The following is a 10,438-nucleotide window of genomic DNA, read 5'->3' as shown; positions in this document are numbered from 1 at the left end:
CCCTCCCTGGGGGTCAAGCCTCTCAGGGGGTGGAGAGCCGGTGGTCTGGCTGCTCCCAGCCCTGGAGGCCCGTTGGCGGCTACCTGCTGCGGGCTCGGCCACACTCACCGGTCGTGCTTGTTGGCCATGAAGCCCTGGCCCAGGTTCTCCTTGTAGAATCGCTGGGAGGAGGCGATGGTGCCCGTTGTCCAGTAGAGCATGACATTGGTCAGCAGGTCGTCCAGGGAGAACTTCCTGCAGAAGCAGCCCCGGAGGCCCCTCAGAGCCTGGCACGGCCTTCAGGCTGTGAGCCCTGGGGACCCCCAGCCACCCGGCCTCCTGCTCAGATGCCCAGGCAAGTGCATATTATCCCTGAGGCCAGGCAGACTGGGACCTCCCCGCCCGGCATGGGAACCCACACAGGCTGTGGGGCTCCACGCGTGCGGAGGAAAGAGCCATCTGGTTCTTACTGTGGGGGCACAGGGAAACCTGAAACCCCACATGCCACCTGGGCTCTGTCCTGCTCTTACTGGGTCCCCTCATGCTACCCTGTGTCCAGAGACCCCAGGAGCCCTCCATGGCCTCCCCTGTCCAGGTGCTGGTGCCCACCACCTCTGCCCCCCAATGCCTTCCCCCTACTCATCTTCCGCCCCTCTCAGCCCTCAGCCTTCCCTCCCAGAAGAGCCCCCCAATGCGCCCAGATCCACTAGCTTCACACCTTGCCCCCTGCCCCACTGCCATGATACCCCTTCAATGCCATCAGTCCTGTGCATTCTGGCACCCAGACCCACCTGATGGTCCATAAACCCCAGAGGACACCAGCTCTGTGGAGCAGCTCCCCTCCTGCCTTCCCTGCTCGATTCCAGATCTGGGGGCTTCGGAGAGCTGCGCCTCCCATGCTCATCCCTTCACTGGCCTCCTCCAGGGACACTCCCCCTCCCCTGCCCACAGTCTGGGGTCCATACCACCCAGGCCTACCTTCCTGTCTCCCCTCTGCCCCCCTCTCTGCATCCCTGCAACTGCCAACCCACACTTGCCAACCCTTGTCCAGGTAGGGGCTTCCACCAGACTCTGCCCCCCACCCCCCGTTTGCTTGCCCAGCCTGCTCATTCCCCCCAGAGCACAGAGAAAGTAATTTCCTCCCCTCGACCCCTCCCTGGGGCTCCAGATTGCTCATTTCAGTCCCTAACCAAGCAGGCATCTCCCACTCAGCAAGTCCACACCGGAAGCAGCCTGCATAGTGGACATGCACGCTCACAGATGCAAGTGCTCCCACACGTGCACGCTCACGTGTGTCTGTATCCAAATCCATGTGCACACTTCCACCATCCAAATGGGCACAGACGCTCCGAGGCTCCCCTCCTCATTCCCTAGTTCCTGCTTGATGAAGGGCATCCCTGCAGCCTGGTGGGGAGCTAGAAACTGCTCCCTCTGCTGCTGCCTCCCCCCACTCCTGCTGAGCCCTGGCTATCCCCGCTCCCCCACCCCTCCCCATCCCCACTGAGCCCTAGCTGTCCTGCCATTCCTTGCCAAGGACCTGCTGGTAGAACCCCTGTGCCGCCAGGCCCTGCCCAGTGTGGGGCAGGGAATGGATCCCACCCCGAGGGCTCGTGCTTGGGCTCATGGTGTGGCCCCCGCATTCCTGCCCCCATCCTCGGCAAAGTCAGTCTTTCCAAGAGCACCTGGCGTTTCTCTCCCTCCCACCTTCGCTCTGCTCTTCTCTCTGCCTAAACTCTCCTCCATCCTTTTCACCGGCAAACTCCCACTCACCCTGCAAGGTCCCGATCAAATAGATTCTCCCTGTCATTTCCCGACTCCCTCCCTGCCCCAGAGAAGGAGCCGATCCTCCTTTCTCCGGACTCCAAACAGCCAGGGCTCATTCGTCCAGTGCGTGTTTGTTGAGCTCAAGCTTCCTTCTAGGTGCTGGGGCTAGAGCACTGCCTCGACATGGTCCCCGTGTCCCAGGTGGGAGCCAGCCCCAGCTCACCCCACTCCCACCCCAGCACTGTGTCTGGTGCTCTGTGTGCCCCCAAAGCAAAGAAGACAGGGATGGGTGCTGGAGAAGCTGAGTCAGGGCTGACCTTGATGGAGCCCGAGTCAGGCCAGAGTCAGGCCAGGAAGTCACGTACTCCTAGGCTCCCTGCAGTCGCCTCCAGGCCTGGCTTCCCCAGGGCACACAGTCAGGTGGCCATGCTGGGCTCTTGCAGGCTCTGGCGGGAAGGGGTCCCTGGCTGCTCCCACCTCTTGGCAATAAAGGGGGCTTGATGCCCTCTGGACCCGCTGATCCGAGGAGGGGACTGTTTAGCAAAAGGACCATAGACATACTCCAGCCCTGTATCCCGTTCCTGACCGCTCTACTATGAGGCTTGGAGAGAGTCGCTAGGCCTCTCTGTGCCTCTGCTCCCTCATCCAGAGGAACTGGGGCCGTATTCACCAGGGCGAGGGTCCGAGGGGCACCCAGACGTAGGTAGGACATGCTGGCTGGCAGCTAGACGGCAGGGTCTCACCTCTCCAGGCCTCCATCCTCCAGGTCTCGAAACTCCGGGTTGGTCCAGGTAGAAAACTTCTCCAGGATATAGGCAGCAAGGCCCACGGGGGAGTCGTTCAGAGCGCAGCCTGGGGTGGGGAGAAGCAAGGGAGGGACTGACCCGGGCCTGGGACCAGCTAGTAGTCAGGGCCCTGTGTCGGGGTATAGTGCTGCCCTTGCTCCTGGGGCGCTCATGCACCCCCTATCTACTCGACCCTTGGCCTTGGAACACTCATCTGAGAAAAAGGGAGAAAAAAATGCTGTCCCCACTGCTCCTGGGTCTCTCCATGGCATGGGTGGCTTCCCATGTTTGAGGAGACCCAGATGGAGTTTTGGGGTGCCTGGCTGGCTTGGTCCAAAGAGCATGCGACTCTTGATCTGAGGGTCGTGAGTTTCAGCCCCATGTTGAGTACAGAGATTACTTAAATAAATAAAAAAAAACTAAAAAAAAAAAAGGGTGGGTTTTTTAGTTTATATGCTATGATTCTTAAAAAATAAGAAACAGCCTCAAAGTCCAAATTGGGGGAACAGTTCCAAATGCATCCTGACCCCCTCCAACCCCCAGAGTCCTGGGGCTGCCGGGCCACAAGTCTCCCTGCTCAACTTAGCCTCAGGGTGCAGGACTCAGGGGTCCAGACCCCAGGGCCCACCGAGTCCGCTCCAGCAGGTATCTGCCTCGCCTGACCTCTGCCCAGCACTGCAGCCCGAGAACGAGCTCGGATCCCGCCCAGGAGATTCTGCCCATCCCGAGCAGCGTCATGGGGTTGGGTGAGGCCCCCTGGCCGGAAGCACACACTCACCCACGGTGTCGGGCTTGGTACACTGGATATGCATGTAACCGCTCTCCCTCAGCAAGCTGTAGAAAACCTTCTCCCTGAAGGGGAACAGCAGCTCCATATCCCTCTGCGTGTAGCCGAAAAGCCGCGGGAAACGCCGTCCCAGAAGAAGGGTCAGGATGCCAGGATTTACAATGAAAGCCATGTTCAAGTGCAGGCCTTTCACGTGGCTGAGGGCAGAGAGAGGGTCTGGGTGAGGCTGATGCAGGGCTGGGGGAGGGGAGATGAGCCCTCTGGCTGTGGTGCCAGCCCTCCTGGAACCTGCCCCTCTGGGGTGGCCCCATGATGGGGAGAAAAAGACAGAGTTTCTAGAATGTTCTGGTCTCCTCCGGGGCTTGGTCCTCCAGAAAGCTCCACTGCCTGACTTTCTGTTCCTCTACCTGCCCCCTCTGCCGGGGCACCTGGCTCAGAGTCCCCAACCCCTTGTGACTCCCAGGACAGAATCCACCTCAAGGTGCCCCAGGCCCAGCAGAGTGACGGGGGGGCCCTCACTCCCCTCTCCCAGGCCTACAGACACTATATGCCTGGGTGAGCCCCGGTGAGCACGCACCAAGGCTCAGAAGGGGTGCCCACGTGGATCCCCTGCCCAGATGGCAACCTCCCCCACATGACGGGGATCCTCACCTCGGCACCATCTGGGCTATGTTGGTGCAGATCAGGGACCCCCAGTCCCCGCCCTGAATGTAGAATTCCCGGAAGCCCAGCCGCAGCATCAGCTTGTAAAAGATCCTGGCCGTGGCCACGGAGTTCAAGCCTGGTTTGGAGGGAGAGCACAGAGTCACGGAGGGTCACTCCCTGGGCTCCCAGGAAATTCCTCATCTCCCCCACAGCCCTTGCCCCAGGCTGGGGTAACAGCAGCTCAAGAAGGGGAGAAAGCGGCCTGGCCCCTGGTGTGTGTGCCCGGCCTCTGGTGGGAGAGAGGGTCAGCTGTGTGGACGGCCACACAGCAAGGGGCGGTGGGCTCAGGCTGGCACCGCCAGGTTCTGGGGGCCTGTGCTGTGCGAGGGCCGGCCTGGATCCGCAAGAAGCACAAAGGTGACCCTGAACCAGTGCGGGGAGCCCCTGAGAGCCCAGGAGTGCAGGCCCCGAGGCCAGTGCTGGCCCCTGAGGACAAGCTGCTCTGCCCATCCTCCACCCCCCCGCCCCCCAGGAGAACCCGAGAAGGAGCGCTAGCCATCTGGGCCCTACCCCCAGGCTCCAAAGGGAGCTGCCCCTGCTGGCTCCCTGCCTGTGGGAAGACCTGACCCTCAGAGGCCCCAGTAGCACTCCGTACCCTTTTTGGAGGATGCCTCCGAGAAGCCGTAGCCAGGAATGGAAGGGCAGATGACTTCAAACACATGCTCCTCGCTCAGGCCGTGGCTCCTGGGGTCAGTCAGGAGCGGGATGATCTTATAAAACTCGTAGAAGGAGCCGGGCCAGCCGTGCACCATCAGCAAGGGCTTTGGGGTGCAGCCAGATGGTGGTTGGGGGGGCTTCACGTGGATGAAGTGGATGTCCAGCCCTGGGGGACAGAGCACAGTCAGCCCACGGGGATGGGCGAGGCTGCAGCCATGGCTCCCCCTTTGTGCACAGTACTCCCCTTCCCAGAGCTCGGGCAGCACCCCACGGTACTGAGCACAGCGGCCACCCATGCTGGCGGCGTGTCTACTGGGTGCTCCAGCCACAGGGGTGCCCTGCAAGGTACAGACTGGGACCATGGCCCTTACGCATGGGAGCATGAGCCCTTCCTGGGGCTGGCTGGCCATGCACTTGCCAAGGCTGCCTAATATTGTGAAGACTGGGGGAGGGGCGCCTGGCCGGCTCAGTTGGTAGAGCGGATGCCTCTCCTGATCTCAGGGTTGTAAGTTCGAGCTCCGTGTTGGGTGTGAAGATCGCTTAAATAGAAAACCTTGGGGAAAAAAAAAAGATTGAGGGGCACGTGGGTGGCTCCATCGTTAAGCGTCTGCCTTCAGCTCAGGTTATGATCTCAGGGTCCTGGGATCAAGCCCCGCATCCGGCTCCTTGCTCTGTGGGGAGCCTGCTTCTCCCTCTGCCTGCCTCTCCCCCTGCTTGTGCTCTCTCTCTCTCTGTTTCTCTGACAAATAAATAAAATCTTAAAAAGAGATTGGGAGAAAAAAACCCTGTCTATCCAGCACTAGAGGCTAAAAGAGATTATAGGTTTACACTGGAATATGATAAGTTTGTTTAAGATGACAGTGTAAATACGTTTTTATTTAACATGTAAAACATCTCACTGCCAATTGGTAAAAGCAAATCACCAAGTCAAATATCTCATTTGAGCAGTCACGTGTGTTGTGTATATGTAGACTGTGTGTATATGAACTCACATGTATATACATTTTAAAGTTTGGAAGGACAGACCACAAACACCTAAAAAGTAGCTTCCTCTGAGCAATGGAGAGTGCGGGTGAGCACGAGAGGAGGGTGGTAGGGGCAGAGAGAGAACCAGACTCCTCACTGAGCAGGGAACCCGACAGGGGGGCTCGATCCCAGGACCCCAAGATCATGACCTGAGCCGAGGCAGCTGCTGAACGACTGACCCACCCAGGTGTCCCCAATTATTTTAATTTTTTTGTGTTTTCTGAACTTCCTAATACTTCTAAAAGGGATATAAATTCAGAGCATAGCTTCTTTTAAGTGGAGACATTTTTTTAAGGTTGAGTGGCGTGCTGAGCATTACGAACACATCCAGGCCAAGGGTGTGTGAATGGGTTCCAGTCCCCCCGGGAGTCCCTCCGAGGGCAGTCCCTTCCCAGACAAGTGACCTGGAGAGTGCCTGGGCATTAAAGGCAAACACAGCCTGCGTTGCTGTGCCCTGTGGGACCCCGCACCATGACCAGCTCTCCACAACCAGCTCTCATTCTGGGCCACTGCTAATTCATTACATAAACAGTACATGTTTATCGTAAGAAATGGAAAATCCATATAAATCAAAAGGGGGAAAATCACACATAATACGACTAACTGAAGAGAACGTTATGTTGTCTTTCCAAATTTTTAAAAGTAAATTTGTTATTTTGGAACAGTTTTTTTTTTTTTTAAGGGTGGGGCTCAAACTCATGACCCCAAGGTCAAGATTAGTGTGTTCGGGCTGCCTGGGTGGCTCAGTCGGTTAAGTGTCCGACTCTTGGTTTCAGCTCAGGTTTTGATCTCAGGATGGAGCCTACTTAAAAAAAAGGGGGGGGGCGCCTGGGTGGCTCAGTGGGTTAAGCCTCTGCCTTCGGCTCAGGTCAGGATCTCAGGGTCCTGCGATCGGGTCCCGCATCGGGCTCTCTGCTCAGCGGGGAGCCTGCTTCCCTTCCTTTCTCTCTGCCTTCCTCTCTCTCTGCCTGCCTCTCCATCTGCTTGTGATTTCTCTCTGTCAAATAAATAAATAAATAAATAAATCTTTTAAAAAAAAAAAAAAAAGAAGTTTCAGGCTCCATGGAGACAGCCAGGCACCCTTATGGAACAATTTCACATTTATATAACAACAGTGAGGCTGTACAGGAAGTTCCCACGAACCCACACCCAGTTTCCTGGTCATTAACAGCTTACATTAGTCTGGTACATTTGTTACAAGGAACGAACCAGTACTAATACATTCGTAACTTCACTAAAATCCATCATTTATTCAGATTTCCTTAGTTTTAGAAACATTTTTATTTTTAAAATTTTCTGGCAGGAAGAACATTTAATCCCTTCTCACAAACTGGTTCGCATGCCATCCGGCACCGCCAACTGCAAGCACGATGCATGATGCGCCTGCGGGTGTCTAGAACTTACTCTGGCATAACTGAGACTCTAAGCCCATTACCGAGTGTCTCCCCGCCTCCCCGTCCCGGCCCCTCCATCCGCTTCTCTGCCTCTAAGAGCGTCACAGTTGGGGATTCCCCCCATCCGTGGGATCGTGCAGTATGTGTCCTCGTAGGACTGAATTATATCACTCAACAGAATGTACTCAAGGTTCACCCATGTGGTCATCTAGGGCAGGGCTTCCTTCTTTTCTAAAGACTGAATAATACTGACACAGACAATGGACTATGGCTCTGATGTCCTGAGTTTTTACCTAATGTCCTTTTCCCGTTCCAGGATCCCATCCAGGACCCCATGTTATGGTCTGCTGTCATGTCTCCTTAGACTCTCTGGACTGTAGCAGTTCAGAATTTTTTTTTTTTCAAGATTTATTTATCTGAGAGAGAGAGAGAGCCATGAGCGAGCAGAGGGAGGGGCTGAGGGAGAGAGAATCCCCAGCGGGCTCCCGGCGGAGTGTGGAGCCTGACTTGGGGCTTGATCTCACGACCCTGAGAAATCACGACCTGAACGGAAACCAAGAGTCGGACGCTCAACTGAGAGTACCACCCAGGCGGCCCCAGCTCAGATTTTTTAAAGAAATACAGATCATAACTTTCTCTGAGCAAAACCAGAACCCTACGTACACTCCACTTCCGAGCCTTTTTATTTGTGTCCCTCCAGGTTGCCCGCTCTAGCGTTCATTCTGGAAGGTAACCGCTCCTCCTCTGGAACACACTGCACCATGCGAGAGGGTGTCTACCTCGTCTGCGTGCACAGCTGGGCGGCCCCACGCATCCACACGTGTGCTGGTGTGCACGGGTGGTCGCTGGAGGCGTGCACGTGGGCCCGCGTGTGAGGAGAGCGGAAGCTGTCCGGGGTGAGGAGCGGGGAAGGAGAAGGGGCGAGACCGAGGCGGTGTCCTTGTATACTGTTCGAATTTTAAATATTTGAATTTTAGGGCGCCTGGGTGGCTCAGTCGTTAGGCGTCTGCCTTTGGCGCAGTTCATGATCCTGGGGTCCTGGGGTCGGGCCCCGCATCGGGCTCCCTGCTTGGTGGGAGGCCTGCTTCTCCCTCTCCCTCTCCCCCTGCTTGTGTTCCCTCTCTTGCTGAGTCTCCCTCTGTCAATAATAAATAAAATCTTTTAAAATAAACAAACAGATAAATAAATTAACACACACATATATATGTGTATATATATGTATATACATTTGAATTTTTTAAATGAAGAAAAATTTTCAAAACTCATACTTCCTAATTTGCCCTACAGGGGGCTTTCCTTGGCGGAGGAAGCAAGCCCCCTGCTCCCCAGGTGTCCCCACTTGTCTGTGGTGCTGTGGGCTGCCCCAGGCCCAGGAGGTGGGCTCCTGCTGGGTAGCAAAGGGGACATGAGTGGAGGGGGTCAGGGACCAGGACCCGAGCCGGGACAGGGGCTGGAGACGAAGGGTAAAGTGCCGAGCTAGTTGGGGCCCTGAACCTCGGCCCCCCAGGGACTCACCAATGCTGTCTTCTCTGGGGTAGGGGGGACAGGGTGGGCTTCCCTGAGTCCTCTGGAGGCCCCACCTGCTCACCCCCAGACTCTGAGGCTAGAGACTAATTTCCGGAGGGAGACCCAGGCCTCCTCACAGGACAGGGAAGCAAATGCAGAGCCTGGAACACAGGTTAGGGGCAGAGAGGACCCCAGAGAGGGGTCAGCTTGCGGGATGAATGAGGATGGCAGCAGCCAGAGGGAGGAGGGAGGAGGGAGCCTTTCTCGGACCACGCAGGCTGGGGACCCAGGGAAAGAGAAGCACAAAGGCTGGCTGGGCCGGGGTCAGGCCGCCAGCCAGGAGACGTGGCTGACCCGCACACGGGTTCAGTCACAGTGGGCTGCGGCCCAGGATGACTCGATGCCTGAAGTTAGTCCCTGTGGAGCTTGCACTGTTCTGTGCCATGATGTCTGGGGGGCAAGACTTTCTCCAGCCTGCAGCTGCCAGGAAGGGAGCAGCCCTTTAGTGCCACTCGCCTCTGGGTTTTTGAACATGCTGTTCCCTCCTCCTGGACCACATTCCCCACATAAGTGGCAAATTCCTATTCATCCTTTCAGTCTCAGCTTACATGCCGCCACCTCCTCCAGGAAGCCTTCTGTCACACTTGCAGGCGGTATGTTGGGCTCATGAAGCTCCCAGAGCCTCTTCCCTCACAGAAACCCTCATCCTGTGCTGGGATTGTAGGCATCACCCCTGAGTAAAGGCAGGGAGCCAGTTCCCTGGCCGTGGGGCCCCAGGCCCAGCAGAATGCCTGGGTCCAGGAGATGCCTGCCTGTCAGCACCGGCTATAGGACTGGGGAAGAGCTGGGGCTGCACAGCTGGCGATCCCAGTCACCGTGAGGAAGCCAGGCCCTCTGGCGCAGCCATGCGAAAGGCAACCTTTGGAAATCACATACAAGGACCTGTATATACTTCAGTGTGGAGGAAATGGCTTAGGTCCTCTTGTGAGGCTCGTGATGAAGACATCAGTGTCCCCTAAGGGGCACAGCAATAACCAATTTATATTTAAAATTAGTCCTCACCTTACTAAAGTTACAAAATAAAGTTATGAGACCTAGCTCTCTATTAAGCCTTTGAGTTCAACTCACAAATATTGTTTTCTCCATACTGTTGACATTTTATTATTATTTTTAAAGATTTTATTCTTAAGTCATCTCTACACTCAGTGTGGGGCTCAAACCCACAACCCCATGATCAAGAGTCACACACTTCACTGACCAAGCCAGCCAGGGGCCCCAACATTTCTGTTTGATTCCAAATCTTCCTAGGGTTAAGACATGCTTTTCCAACAGACAAACAGACCAGTGGAACAGAACTGAGAGCCTGTTAATAAACCCAGGGATGTACAGTCAACTAGTCTTTGACAAGGATGCTGAACAGGAGAGAAGATGGTCTCTTGATCAGCGGTGCCGGGATATTCACATGGGAAACAATGGAGCTGGACCCCTACCTCACACCACTCACAAAAGTTAACCCGACATGGATCAAAGACTTAAAGGTAAGATCTGAAACCACGGAATTCCTAGAAGGAAACAGAGACATAAAGCTCCCCCGACGTGGGTCCTAGTGATGGTTTCTTGGATGTGATACCTAAAGTTCAAGCAACTGAAGCAAAAAATAAACGTGTGGGACAACATCAAGCTCAAAAGCTTCTGCAGAGCAAAGGAAACCATCCACAGAGTGAAAAGACAACCTGTGGAATGGGACAAAATACCTGCAAACCGTGTGTTTGATAACGGGTTAATCTCCAAAATACAGAGAGAATTCATCCAACTCAGTAGCAGAAAAACCACCC

At 55.6% G+C, this 10,438-nt stretch overlaps 1 protein-coding gene across 3 annotated transcripts in view; it reads right to left on the bottom strand.

Moving 5' to 3' along the window:
* Positions 1 to 10,438, bottom strand: part of EPHX1 (epoxide hydrolase 1) — a 34,405-nt gene that overhangs the window by 634 nt on the left and 23,333 nt on the right. For all 3 annotated transcript variants that reach the window (XM_013061139.2, XM_004761902.3, XM_004761901.3), the window contains exons 4-8: positions 4,616 to 4,843; positions 3,967 to 4,096; positions 3,307 to 3,512; positions 2,487 to 2,595; positions 109 to 234 (exon numbers count right to left, since the gene is read on the bottom strand). In XM_013061139.2, the coding sequence (XP_012916593.1) occupies positions 109 to 234; positions 2,487 to 2,595; positions 3,307 to 3,512; positions 3,967 to 4,096; positions 4,616 to 4,843 (799 nt within the window). The remainder of the gene's footprint in view (positions 1 to 108; positions 235 to 2,486; positions 2,596 to 3,306; positions 3,513 to 3,966; positions 4,097 to 4,615; positions 4,844 to 10,438) is intronic.

The sequence above is a fragment of the Mustela putorius genome, unplaced genomic scaffold (assembly GCF_011764305.1).
Source record: "Mustela putorius furo isolate JIRA1106 unplaced genomic scaffold, ASM1176430v1.1 tig00003942_pilon_pilon_pilon, whole genome shotgun sequence".
Taxonomy (NCBI): domain Eukaryota; kingdom Metazoa; phylum Chordata; class Mammalia; order Carnivora; family Mustelidae; genus Mustela; species Mustela putorius.
This window is presented reverse-complemented; position numbering and strand designations above follow the sequence as displayed.